Below are 15,204 nucleotides of genomic sequence, written 5' to 3' on the forward strand. Positions count from 1 at the left end.
ATATGATGGCGTATATTACATTGGTGGATGTGCAGGTGAATGAACCAGTGATGGTGTGGCTGATCTGGTTAGGTCCTGTGATGGTGTCGCTGGTGTAGATATGTGGGCAGAGTTGGCATCGAGGTTTGTTGCATGGATTGGTTCCTGAGCTAGAGTTATTATGGTGCGGTGTGCAGTTACTGGTGAGACTATGTTTCAGGTTGGTAGGTTGTCTGTGGGCAAGGACTGGCCAGCCACCCAAGGCCTGTGAAAGTGAGGGATCATTGTCCAGGATGGGTTGTAGATCCTTGATGATGCGTTGGAGGGGTTTTAGCTGGGGGCTGTATGAGATGGCCAGTGGAGTCCTGTTGGTTTCTTTCTTGGGTTTGTCTTGCAGCAGGAGGCTTCTGGGTACACGTCTGGCTCTGTTGATCTGTTTCCTTATTTCCTCGTGCGGGTATTGTAGTTTTGAGAATGCTAGGTGGAGATTTTGTAGGTGTTGGTCTCTGAGTATACTCACGTGAATAACTTCTCAGCAATGAAAGGGGCTGACACTTTGGTCAACTCAAAGATACCAACTGACCCAGAAATTTAGTTAATTTAGGCCTACAACTACATTCAGAAGCCACTTTAAGATCTATGCCTCAAATCATCATCATCATCATCAAAAAAAAAAAGTAATGTTCTCAATTTCCAGGAGGAGCTCATTTCATGTAATAATTTCACACTTTAAAGAAGCAAACTAAGCATCAACATTACCTTTGGAAAAGCTAAATGAAGAGTGGTGCTACACACACAGTGATGTTGAAGGAGGCAATGGGAACTGAAGAGTGGACATGCAGCAACCAACAATGAAAGAACTTTAAGATAACAATGAAAGAATGTATGAAAATCTTTCACCTCTAGGTTATATCTATAGATTTACCTCTCAACCTATTTTACCCATCCTAACATTCTTTAATTTGTATCTGTTATTTATTTTCTTAGGAAACAACCTCAAGTAGATTAAAAATTATCTTTTCCCCATCATTTATACTGGATCTTAGCTATCACATATCCTGCTATATCAGATAAATCAAGGAGTAGTCTTTATCTGTGCAACAGGTATAGCCTTTGAAATAAGGGGGAAAAGCTGTACCATAACTGGTAAAAATTGAGCCAATGGGCACTTTGAATGTAAAAACACTATGACTAGCTGTATTCGAACAATGGTTTAAAATAAATTTATTGTAGTATGTAGTATTAACAAGTGTTAAAATCTAAAAATAGAAGCCACATGGCCTCTCAATTTTACCATGTAGAAAGCAGTATTCCGTACATGAAGAAGTATTTTAGCCATAACAAATTTAAGTTACAAATCTTTTGGTTATGTGTTGATGTCCTACCTGAAGGTCTTTCACATTTGGAAATGGAATACCAATAGTTATAACAGCACGGGCATTGTCATCAGAGAAATCCAAGCCTTCACTAACTTTACCTCTGCATACTGCTATAAGAAGTGCTCCATCTTAAACAAAGCAAAGAAGAATTAGCAATCATTTTGGGAATAAATCATCAATTATCAAAAAGTAGTTTTATGGTATTCTTTGACAAGACTAAAATTAATACAGCATAATGCAATGTGTATCAGTTTAAAAAAGTGAGCTGAAATAAAAGCACATGATTTTTTAGAGAAGTATTATGGTAGCTAATATAATTTAGACAAATGATATTGATGTGCTGAATTAGCAATTTTCATATTATGCTTGCAAGAGGCACTATATAATATAGAAGTGCATCCTAGGGAAAAAGCTGTACCTACCTATAACAATAGTGCTTTCAATTTATCATTTCAATAATGGTATTCTCTTGTTCTCTTACTTACTATTATGATGTATTGACTGAACTGATATTTAGGGTATTTTTTAAGAAAACATATAAGGTTAAGTTTGTAAAACAGTGCATTGTAAATATGTTTCTATGCTTTGCAAAATAGTGGCTTTGCTCAGAAATTAACTGGGTAAATATTACATTGACTGTACACATCTGGAATCTATACTGGACAGAAAGTCTACTATAAGAATAATTCAGGATCCAGCTATCTGAGAGATCACTGTTGCAATTAAATTAGGAGAATTTTGCTGAGGTAATATCTTTCATTGGACCAACTTCTATTGGTAAGAAAGTGTGCTTTATGCAGAAGTTTCAAAAAAGGATCACCTTTTGGAAAAGCTGAATCAACCCTGCACTCTCCTTCTTGTTGAGAGAAAACAGAGAATTGGTGTTGTTGATATGAATGTGAACCACCTGATTACTGATGGTGGTAATAAAACTTTCACAGTCCCAATGAACGGTTCAAAGCCCAATAAATTTATGTGGAGAGAAGTCTCCTGAGATGTGCAAAGTGCTTGAGCCTGAAATTGCCCCCGATTGGCATCCTAGCTCCTGGAGGACACATCTGTTACAAGAGTCCTTGTTAACTGTGGTGGTAAGAAAGGAACACCTTTGCAGACATTTTGGGGATCTATCCATCAACTCATGGACTGAAGCACTCTTGCAGGTTCACAAATCAGCATGTCGAGAGAGCATCTGCTTGGATGGTATACTGAGCAAAGCCAGGCCTATAGATACCTGAGGTGAAGGCTGGCAAAAGTCTCTGACTTGAACGAACTGGGTGCACGCACATCTACGGTAGAACGTATATGTGCACAATCACTCAAAGAACAGGGCTCCTGTGAACCGGAGTATGTGATAATGTAATTAAAGATTGTATCTTATTGTATATGCACAAGGAGGCCAAATAAAGGTTAATACTGGCATTTCTTAACTTCATAGTGCTTGACTTTGCATCCTTAATGTTATTTTAACAAATATTTGTGTGTGTGTAATATATTAATACATTACCTACAAACCATCAGGCACAACTCCTCTCAAATCCAAAAATATCGTATCACAGTAAAATAAATTGTACAACATCATCTTAGTCTGACTTCAAAATATTTTAAAATATGAACCACACTTTCTACCTGAAAAGTCTATATTAACTACTTAATGTGAGTTAAAAATTCATCCAGATAACCTCACCGATCCGATTACCTTTTCCTCCTTTATATTTTATTGCATCATAGTATATTTGGAGCAGTGCATCAAAGTCAGCCTTGTCTCCTCCTTGAGGCTCTGCAATGACTGTCTTAACAAGCTCCAAGTTTCTCCATAAGCCAGTATGCATCCAGCGATCTTTTAATTTGTCCAACAACTAAACAAACAAACAAACAACAAAAAATCAGAGTGCCATAGTGAATATTCAGTCACTTAATTTTTCAAAAGGCTCTAAAACATACTAAACAAGTCCCCAATAAAACACACAATAAAAATACCAATCACAACTTTATAAAATGCATATTATTCAGTATTTGTCAATATTAGTTGTAACTTGACACTGTGGAAATGTGTGCAATTCAACGTAAGCACCTGCAATTCAAAATTCAAACACTTATGCTCTCCACTGCTGCAACTCTATACTTACGCCCTGCAATTCTCAAAAAAGAAATGAAATACCTTGTGATAGGTGTTGTACCGATGGATTCTTAAAGGAATAAACAGAGTGGATGCAATTCAGTATAATACATTTTATTTAGCGAAGGCATATGAAATGCACAAAGGCTCAAAACCACATTTTTCATATATTTCTACTATATTTTATATATATAAACTGCAGACACTGTATAAATCTCCACAGATTTTTTAAAAAATCTGAAATTTACCGATTCAATCCTACTGTTTCCTTCTCATTTTAAAAAGAAATAACTTCCACTCACTACCAGCAAAGAGTGTACTAGAACATCTTTATCCAGATCCATCAGAAAACATCTGCAAAGCCAATGTTCCACTTCTATGGATTACATAGTAATGTAATCAGAATTCTCTACCTCTCCCCTTTGAGGAATTCTCTCAAAGCCCCTACTGGCCCTTGATGACTTCAGGTTTGCCTTTTAACTGCCAGCTGCCATAACACCAGCAAGGCTACCTTCTGTATGTAAAAACGCAGATTATGACTATAATTAATATTTGGCAAGGATAAAACAATGTCCTGTAAAATTTACTTATTCCATTTTAATGGTGTTTGCCATATACAAGATTTTTCTCATATATAGAAAAGGTATGCAAATACTTTTATAAACATGATATGCACTCACACTATACACAACAACGATGAGTGCTATAGCGATACCTATAAATAAAAATAAATAAAATATAACACACATCCATGCTTCATGGGAACTATGAACTCAAGTGCAGGGTTATAATGAAAAACAATAGCACTTTGGGCTCGAAAAACACAAATAAGAGTGGGGCATAATGCCAGAAACCATTAATGCCCACAGTCAGTCACTTTCTCCACCCAGGGGAATAATAGTTTTTGCAGGGCAAGGCAGTCTATATATGTTTTATTAAACCCTTTACATATGGACTCTCTAATGGTTCTATAAATGAAATGAGATTTTCCTCCAAGAAAGCAGAAAATCTTGTTAGGCAAGTAGAATCTGCCATCTTCCCAGAAGCTGATGGATGTTTATTTGATTTTTTTTTTCCCTCTTGTAATTTTAAAACAGTTGCAAGTTCTTCCCCAGGAGTTGTTTTTTTAGTATCTAGGCTTGGCTACCAACTCTGCTGTTTCTTGTTTTTTAAGAGAGAGTCGCTGAAGCTTTCCAATATCTTGGAAGTATGGGAGAAGAGGTTTCCTCAGCATCTTTTACCATTTCTCTCCGCTGCCTTGAGCCGTGGTCCTCATATCCTATTTCACAGATATGTTCCCTTTCCAGATTCTATTTTTCCATCTCAGGGGCAGGCAAAGGGGTTCCTATTCTATGCAACAAAGCCAAAGATTTGCTAAGGCTACATGAGTGTAATTTCCAAAATCTTAAGCAAAGGGAAGCTGACAAGTTAAACTGCAGCAATCACACTGCTGCAGAACACTATGGGAAAACAGTCACTTTCTTTGCACTATCCCCTGGTTGATTGGTTTCTGAGGAATAGGTCCTTGGGAATGGGTGGGGAGTCTAAAGGAGAACACAAAACTATCAGTTAACTGTTCTCCTTTATATGCCCCACCCCAGGACCTGTCACTCAGAAATCCCTTACATAAAATATGCATTTAATATTTTAATGCTGGTTTTAAATGGGCATCAAGCAGCATTTAGAGAGGGAACATTTGTGGAATTTAACAACATAGAGGATATGCAAAGAGCAGCCCAGGACAGGAAAGGATGATGGAACCTTGTTCATTCCCTAAGAGACGTCTGACAGTGCAGGAAGGATTCAAATAGCAGCTTTGGATCTAATCAACAGTTAAATAACCATTGGCTTTTATTACACTGCAAACTACAGCAATGAGGTGTTGCATCCTTCTTCTCATCTGTAATGGGCTTGTCATCGTGGTATTTAGACACTACATCATAATCTTCTAAAACAAGTGGATCTTGAGGTGCTTGCTTTAATCACCCAATGACTGTCCATAAACCTATTCTCCCACTGCCTATGTAACCACTAACCTTAGATAAATTTCCTGTACTCCACTGAAAGCTTGCAATTATAAATAAAAGACATACCCTTCGGAACTTCTGCATTTTCTTCACCTCATTTGTACAGGGAGGGTTTTGTAAAGCTACAAACTGCATTTTATCAAACTTACCAGTCTAGCATCTCTGAATCAACTTAATTGTTACTTGGAAATGGTGTGTGGAGAAACAGCCATTAGGCTTTCCTCAATAAAAATCACAGTATTGACACTATTGTTAGGGCAAAAAGTCAGAGATCCTCAGGGGACTAACATTGATCTAAAAGCCTTTTCCCATGCAGAGCTCTTCATGTGTTTGCTACCAGAATTTTCTTTTTGAATAAGCATTGCTTCAAAATCAAAGTGTGTCTCCAGTGGGCTGGAAACGTGTTTGAAGGGTCAAACAGAAGTTCTATACACAGTCAGCATAAAACTTCAGAAATGGAAAATACAGTTGCACCCAACCCAGTGGTTTGGCAGCCAAGCTTCAAAAAACCCCAATTTTGGTGAAACTCAAATGGATACAGTGTATTTGGGACAACAAGGACAACCACTTGCTCAAAAAGGGGCTCGTACCAGCCCATCCATTAACATATAAGAGAGACAAAAAATGCACAACCATTCTTATAATATTGTATCGCATAACGTCTTCAGAAACAGTTAATCAATATAATTTCATTTACAGGTTATATAAAAGGGAGGTGGTCAGGAGGAGTTTTGGAGTAATTTTTCAAAACAGCTAAAATTCCATACTTTGAAATATTTCCCTTTAATTATAAGGCTTTAAATGTATATTTATCATGCAATAATAAATGCATCTGAAAAATCTTTTAGTTAAAAAAATTATGACCAAGTGATAATGCTCTACACTGCCATGCTGCAGTTCTGGGTTCTATTTTTAGTTATGGACAGCAAGGGTTGGGGTTTCTGGGGAAGTGTTGGACAAAGATTAATTTATGTCACTCCCTATAACTGATTATGCTGATTGTTTCCAAAAGGAGTCCTAAAATCCAGTCTGCATTCAGCTGTGACAAAAGGACCTGGAGATCAGGGGTATCAAACAAAGGGAAAAAAGGAATGCCTCACGGCTCTGACACATGAAGAGGATCACGGTGAACTTTTAACTTACTGGAAGTTTAAGCATATAATTTTGGTTCCACCCTTGGGAAGTTACAAACTGTCTCAAGACTATTAGAAAAACTTATTTCTCCTCCCCCGCCTCCAAATCAAGACAATTTTGGAAGAGTCTTTTAACCTCACAATACCAAAAGCATTTTAAAGAACTGCAGCTGTACGGAAACTGTGTCCAGCTGCAATTCTCTGTATACATACACGGTGCACAAGTATTTCATCATGATTACGAAATTCATGGAGAGACAAGAGAGGCTGTCAACTTGAATTTGTGCTCTTCAAGCCCTTTGATAATTTATAAATTGTGAAGATGGTCATAAATTCCACAGGTTCATGAAATCAACCACAAGCATCAGACCAAGCAAAAGGCATGCAAGGGCAATTCCAGCTGCCTGGGAATCTTATTGGGGAGGAGGGAACAAAACCAGACCATAGTTTACTTAAAAAAAAAAAGTTTATTTCCACACTGTTTTTTTTTTACCTTTCAAGTTAGTACTCTATTCACATTTGGCTGAGTTGCACATAAAGCTCTTCCAGATAACCATATAAAAATAAAAATATTTGGGGATACTAATTTCAAGCATAAATCTAATAAGGTTTTACAATGTTCTAGTTCATACTACAATAATTAAGATTATTCCAACATTTCAATTACAAGAACTGATTATAAACAGATTCATCATAAAAAAAATCACAAGGGACAAGATGACTGCTGCTGATAACAGATTTTTTGAAGTAATTCAGTAACAGAAATCTTTAATCATTTTTATGATATAGAATTTGTAAAAAAAATCAAAATTATTAAAACTTAACTTTGCAATCATGTTGTTGCTTTTTATAAACATTAAAAGTTGCTTGCTTTTGCCCAGAACATGTGATAAGCACTTTAATGCTTTTTAAAACACATTAGTTTTTTTAACAAAAACAAAAAAAATCAGACTGTACCAGAGGTGGAATATTTTTAATAGCTTTGCTTTAAATTTTATACTAGGTTATATTTAACTACATTTTGTACATTGCCTTTTTCTGTCAGATGGAAAATTACACATTCACATTTCTGTATTTGTCTGACAGCTCTTCTTTTTTTTCATCTCTTTGCTGCGTTTTCATCAGTCCAGATCCCAAAACATTAGCCATAAACCTCTATTTTATTTTAAGCTCTATAATACCAGTTCATGAAGAGACTGATGTATTCACTTGCCTAGGTCACGGAATGAGGCGATCACCACTGGAGAGGTCAATTTAAAAGTTCATTTTAACTAAAGTGGTGCCTGTCCAGCACTCCTTACTGATTCCAGCAAAGCTGCAATTAAAATCAATGGTAGTTTTAGTTTTGCCTGCGTAAGGAGGTGTGTGTTTGCCATGAGCTCAGCAAGTGAAACAAACTTAACTTGGTGCACGTGCTCATTTTTTTCATATGTAAATTTACTATTTGTGAAAGATGCTTAGTTACCCTAGAAACTGAAGTCTTCTTTTCATTCACTGAAGTGGCACAGCATGGGCTACAGCAGTGAAAGTTTTCCCAAAGTGCTCATCCCTAACCTGAGAAACTATAACTTTGGTTGAGAAGGTAGTTCAATCTCCATCGTGATTCAATTTTTGGCCCCACTAATAAAACTGCCAATAATGGTACCAATTGCCACCTGTGGTGGTGAGTTTTGTTTCTCAAAGAACAGGATAGACCAACATCTAATACAAATTTTCAACAACTGCCAACATGGCCTGGATTTGAACTGCTGACGTACGAGTTCTACATTCCACTGATCAACTACTATACCACTGGAAGTCTTGCACATCAGTTGTTATAACTACTAACTGTATGTAAAATACTGTGGCCAGCTCTTGCAGGACCATTTGGTATAACTGCAAAAACATTACACTTTCTACAAAGGCAAAGCCCTTTAACAATCATTTCAGCCAATTTTTTTAAAATACAAATTTATATTTTTTCTTCACAGGGATAACCATAAAGTGTGTTTTATTTCTCATATCATCTTCTCTCCTGCCATTTCTTCCCCTCTCCCTCCTCCATTGTATGGTTCTGTGCAATTCCAAAAAGTAAATCTTTTGTTCTCAGACACTACTCACATTTTGGCAGAGAAAAGAAAGGAGTGGCAACTGGGAAAAAGGTTTTTCTCAGCATAGTATCTTTCACACCCCTGCTCTGGGTAGACAGGTGTCAAGAGGAAATGCAGTGTTCTTTTTGTACAATAGAATGTCTCTCACCATTTGGACTGTTTGCGAGAACTAGTCCAGGTTGCTTACATATCATAGAATGAACATAACTACATCTACATCAGCTGCCTTTTCCCTGCTTCGCAGAAGAGATCTATGCATAGCCTAAGCAGACAGGATCTTAAAATGGTGAAGTTCTTATTTTCCATGAAAGTAATCCTCTGATGATCTCAGGATACTGACATTTTTACACTGTATCTAGTTCCACTGGTATTACATCTCCTTTAATAAACTTTCATGATGATGACGTTTGCTGAGCCACCTATTCATCTGCAGCCGTAACTTTTTGTCCAAACTACTTTCTTACTGGCCTCAGGCCCTAATCAGTCCTCCACAGTGGTTATATGCTCTAGCTTTGAATTTAAGAATGAACGTAGTGTCTACATTGTCATTTTTTGCAATTATTATTTTTAGTTTTTCTCTTAGGGAACTGCTTGATGTTACAAAAGGAATGAGACACTGGTAAAGCAAATAGATCTTTATCCAAATCTCACATTCCTTCTGACATTTTAAATTTCTTCCAGTGTTATGAAGAAAGATCACACAAGCTTTTCATATTCGTAACAGGTGGGCCTCTGTATTGTGGAACCTTCTGCCCTCTTGTCCTGCTTTCTTTAAGCACATGACAAGAGAAAGCTACTCTCAACAGGAAATCCTTACTATTAAGCTCTATCCCAAGAGACTGATGCATTTAGACCTTTCGCACCCGACTGCAAAAACAGAGAATCAGTTTAAAGATAAACCTTCTCACACCAGACAGATATCTGTAAACTTCAAGAACTCATTTGAAAAAGAAAATCTTTTTCCGTTTTGAAATACTGTATCTATATTTCTCAAGAAACAATTTTCTGCAAGCAAACACTACCAGATATTCTTCCCACACAACATTATGACCAAGACTTGACAGATATCTGCAAACTCTAGGAAACTTGGGGTAAAATCTAGGCTGGCCCACACAAGCTTGGCACATATAATGTGTTTAAAAAAAAGACAACACAACTACATAATTAAACTAAACCCTGTACATAGTGAAAAGCTCTGTACTATGAACAAGGTTAGGATCACTATGTGCACACACCAGCACAATAAAAGGTGAATAATTCATCATCATTTTTGAAGAAAGAGTATGCATCACTCAACTTGGGTGGAACACAAGGGATTTCATTGGTATGATTTTTCTTTAGGGACAATGACAAAGTGCCGCTCACCAGCAGGAAACTGAAGCACTGAACTGTGTTCCATGTGCCATAAATCAACACTGTAACCTACAGGATGTCTCTCTGGTACCAACATACCATCAATTTTTCAATAAGCCCCTTAAATAATGGAAAATATGAATGGCGACAACAGTAATGAAAAATGAAATGTTTTGCACGCTAAAGACTCCAGAATAACACTGTTAATATTTTGCTTCCACTGTTAGAAGTTGCCATCTATGCAAAATCTGTACTTTTCCCCAATATAATTTACATATTTTTTCTCAAAACAAATTGGCAAACTTTTGAAACACTGAATCATTTAGAGCTATCTCAGTTATTTCTAAGCAATTTGGCTCTTCTGTGGTTTTAAAGTCAACTAAGACAACAGCTTTCTGTGTTACGGTAGTACATGTGTGTACAAACATTTACCTTAGGCTATCTATATTGTTTTGCTTGCTAATGAGACAATAACCTCTTTTACAAAGAATGCTGCCAGTGAAAGTATTTTTAAAAGAACTATTTAGAAGTTGTTTCCAAATCAAACATGACTTTTAACTTATATATTCTGTAACAAGGTTAGCATTCCACACTGCTGTCCTCTTCCTCACCAGTTGTCAAAAAAACAAGTTCAATCATCAATCTTTATCCAGAAGAAAAAAACAAACAAACAAAAAAATGAGAGAGAGAGACAGACAAGATTGGCTTAGTGGCACATTAGCAGTGAAGCACAGTGTCATGTGGGAAAACTGGTTCAAAACAGACTTATAGTCCTAGGCTTTGGGCCAACCAACCCTGAGAAGATTGTGGAGCTGACACAGTAAACTGAAGTAGCTGGATGTGTGTCATGGGGAACTGATTCCAACGGTGGGAGAGTAATAGCAGGATCTTTTAGTCTCCTTTTCTTGTTAATAGAAAAAATAATTAACTAAGTATTTATATAGCATTTTTGATCTGTAGAGCTCAAAGCACTTTATAAAGGTGGGTATGATTACCCTCACTTACAGAATGGGAAATTGATAAGAAGAAAAAACAAGGTTAAGCAATTTGCCTAACGTCATATAGCAAGTCAGAGACAGAACTCAATGTAAAAAACTCCCATTTTCAATCCCTGATCACCAAGAGTTTTTTGTAGTGGTCAACTCCGACTAGGTAATGTGAAAGAAAGTTAATACAATTTAAAAGGAAAATATCAGACTAGCCTCTCAAAGCTGGTTAAAAACCTCTGGTGGGTGGGGTTAATCCCCTAACATAATTTAGGCTAATTCTGGGCCCAAGTTACAGAATGCAAGCAATGTTAAAATACTGAAATGCAAAGCAAGGAAGACTTTCCACAAGTAAGCCAATGCAAATGATGATCCCTCACCAATGTTATCAATATTAGTAGCATGCGCTTCAGTCAACAGCAATTAATCAAGTAGAAGACACTAAGGAACTAGTCTTACCCACCAAGAAACTACATAATTTAAGGACTTCATTAGAAGGAAAGTTTAAAACCGTTAACAAACACTGTGTCTACATCCCTGTAGTTCAAACCAATGTATCTAATAATACTATTTATAAAGTGAGATCAGATAGGATTTCTTAGAGATTAAAGCATGAATTACAACAGGGACAACAAAAAAGTGTTACCCACCTTACAATGTTCATGTACAATAACCTTGTTAAGGAGAGAAAACTGAAGGCCAGACTCTCAGATGGTGTATGCTGATGCAAGTCCATGAATTTCAATGGAACTGTGTTGATTTTTACCACTCAAGATTTTTACCACCTAAAGCCTTTAAAGAGTTAAATAAGGGCCCAAAACAGACATATGTAGCAGGAAAGGAATTACCAGTCCTTATTTATTTTGTATGATTTTTTTCAGCAGTTATATTTAACATACACTAGGATCCTACACTGTTTATGTCAAGAGATGCTTCTACATTCCTGCAAGGTAGGAAATCTGAAAAGGAATAGCAGTGATTTGAGAATATCTGATTTTGAAAAATTATTTCTCTGACCAGACTTGAACCCAGTGATCACACTTAGAAAGGAAGTAGATAAATTATAAGGAGTTTCAAACTCAAGATACTGAAATTTTATAGCGGTCCAGCAAAAATAGTCATTTAGTCATCCTAAATCATTGTTTTGAAGACATTAAATAAGACTTTTGCTTGTATAGACACTGTGAGCAAAGGTATCAGTGCAAAGTTGGACAGATGAACTGTTTTCTTGGACAATATACCTACGAGAAGCCTAGTAAACTCTGAATTTAAACAAGAGAAAGTGACACTGACCAACTGTACAGGATCAGAATCCAACTGGGGTCTTCCTTTGTTTGGATGTGGAATGACGACATTTTGGTTGCTTTCAACAGTCATATAAAGAACTGATAAGGTATGGAAAATAGTGACTTTTTTCTTTATACTGAAATTATCTGTAAATATTTATACTAATAACCACGCACTCCCCCTTTCCCTATCTTGGTGTAAGATCCATCTCTTATAGTAAACAGATATAGTAATATTTTGTACTGTTCCTCATGACTTTCAATGCAAGAATTTTCAAGCAATTCATAAGCATTAAGCCTCACAACAAACTCCTTTTACAAACAGGTAAAGCTGAAGCATGAGAGATTGAGAGTTGGTCAAGGTCACTCAGTAAGGCAGCAGCAGAGCCAGGAATGGAACCTAGGAATCCTGACTCCAAGTCCTGATCTAACCACTCGCCAATATTCTCTCTCTGAACAGTATCTTAGCACAGTAAGAAAAAGAAGCCCATGTTTTCTCCCTTTTGTCTACCAAGCAAGAAGAACTGTAATACAGTCAGAAAGAACAAGGCAGAATTATTCTGGACAGTCATTCATTAACAGTCGATTTATTTACATCCTTTGAGTTTACACACTGTATTAATACGATCAACATTATACAAGCGTTGAGTATGAAAAACTGTTTTCTTGCAACTCTTTATATTTAAACAATTTAATTTTTTTTGTGAATTTGCCATATGCATTAGAATGCACTGAATATACTATACCACTGACTAAATTTTAACGTAAATATAAACTACTTCCCACCTGATTCAGAGCTTAGTTTTAGGCATGGATATCAAAGGCCTATTAACTTCACATTAAAGTAGAACAAAAAAAATTTACCAAGACACCCAAATATATGATTTTTAATAAGTGAAACAATTCAATTTTTTTATGCTCATGCACAATATGCTGCTTAAATATGTATTCTCAGTGCTGTTTTCTCTTTTGTGTGGGAGTTACATTCATCAAGATGACAACAGATCCCTTAGACTCTTGGTTAAGGTTGTTAGTTTTTACTACACAGACGCACACAAATTAGGATTTTATATATGAATTTAGAGATAGTGTAAAGTAAAACTTAAGGGTTCCCCTCCCCCTCCTTCCAAAAGGACAGCATAGCGTGGGCTGAAACAGTGCAAACCTTTTCATTCTGTCTCAAATATGACCTGGATAGAATACTAAGGGAGGAAAAATCAGTCTAGTCTATATGCTAATGCAATCCTTTGCCTCTGTCCTAGGCTCTCAGATAGTGATGTGTACAGTTATAAGAAACTAGAGACAATCTATAGGATGAAAATTAATATTTGCATTTGGGGTGTGCGACACCTGTCCACTGGGCTGTATGAATATTGACACAATGCAATCTATATAAATTTACAAGGTCATGGAAAACTATCAATACTGCAATAAATTGTTTAACATTGAAAATTTATCTGCTTTAGCTGACATCTTACCTTTGTTCATTAATGCATTAATAATAAACCTCAAAGACAGGAGTTTGAATATAAACATCATAAGATTGTGATCAGTCTACTGGTACATTGATTTTTCACATCTCAATCACATTAGGCAGTGAACCTTTAAGAAATGCCAAAGGGAGCGGGAACTCTGTAGGCTGCAGTGGTACAGAACAATGGTAAGGTCAAAGCAACCGAGGCAAGATGTATACAGCAGTTTTATTTAACAAAGAAAATGTTTCTAGGTTGCACTCTTATTTATTGCTAATGCTTGTTTTTATTCCTGCTTTCTTTTCAGTAGAAAGCACATGAGGAAGAAAAATTTAATGACTGCAAAATATTATTATTTACTGCTAGACTCGTTCAAAAACTGAGTGTGGCACATGTCTTGAGTGTGACAAACTTCATTTCCCACGCAATTCCTGCTTAAATAGTAAGAACAATGTGCAAGTAAAATGTGCTAATCAGACCATGCGTTAAGCAAGATGCTCCAATTCAGCTTGCTGCAATTTAACAAGAAGTGAGAAACAATAATGGACTTTTACTTTACTTTCCTGATGCTGTATGTTCAAGAAATGTCAACTAACAGTGTAATAAAATATTAAACTACACTGCTATGCCGGGTGTGAAATTCAGATGGAAAAAAAAAACCCTCATCTACCAGTATAGCATGTATTTTTTTAGACATTATGTCTAATAATCTGCCACTGACTGTCACTGTAGATTCCCCTTTATGTGCTGTGCAGATGTTGTTAGAAAGTATCTGCCCCACATAAAATGCAAGTGCCACAGGCACTTTAGAAATTGCAAGCCCCAGCTGATCACAGTAATTGTTCAATAAACTGGAAAAGGTATCCACATCCCTTCCCCATGTATGACATGAGGATAGGATAGCACCCAAGCCATACCTCAAAGTCTCCCAAGAGTCAACAGCATCACATTAGCATTATGCAAATTAAACACAGATTTAATGTGGCTGCCCCAGGGAATTCTAGCAGCAGGCCCACATGTCAACTGCCCAATTGCAGTACACATTCATTATGTCAGGACTGCCATGGCTGCTCCACACCTATGGCTCTGTTCTCATTTTCACATCCTTGGGAGTGGCTGCACACTCCAGTTTTCTAATAGATGACTGTGGCAGAAGAGGTGTTAAAGCAGCCTGGGGAGGCTGCACAGGAGGCAGCCAATTAGGAAAGGGCTTGGAGAGAGCTAATTGAGAGAAGGTTTCGAGATACAGCCAATCAGGGCCAGGTTGGGCCATATAAGAAGGGCTGCTGAACAGAGCAGCTTTAGTCACTTCCTGGAGTTCAAGGAGTGAAGACTGGCTGCCCTGAAGGCGGAAGAAGAGACAGCACCATGGTCCAAGCAGCA

General features: G+C 36.8%; 1 protein-coding gene across 3 annotated transcripts in view; it reads right to left on the reverse strand.

Annotated features, from left to right (window-relative positions):
- BRIP1 (BRCA1 interacting helicase 1) overlaps positions 1-15,204 on the reverse strand; it is a 196,402-nt gene that overhangs the window by 112,665 nt on the left and 68,533 nt on the right. For all 3 annotated transcript variants that reach the window (XM_050928766.1, XM_050928767.1, XM_050928768.1), the window contains exons 15-16: positions 3,055-3,214; positions 1,365-1,486 (exon numbers count right to left, since the gene is read on the reverse strand). In XM_050928766.1, the coding sequence (XP_050784723.1) occupies positions 1,365-1,486; positions 3,055-3,214 (282 nt within the window). The remainder of the gene's footprint in view (positions 1-1,364; positions 1,487-3,054; positions 3,215-15,204) is intronic.

Source organism: Gopherus flavomarginatus, chromosome 19, assembly GCF_025201925.1.
Source record: "Gopherus flavomarginatus isolate rGopFla2 chromosome 19, rGopFla2.mat.asm, whole genome shotgun sequence".
In the NCBI taxonomy this organism is placed as follows: domain Eukaryota; kingdom Metazoa; phylum Chordata; order Testudines; family Testudinidae; genus Gopherus; species Gopherus flavomarginatus.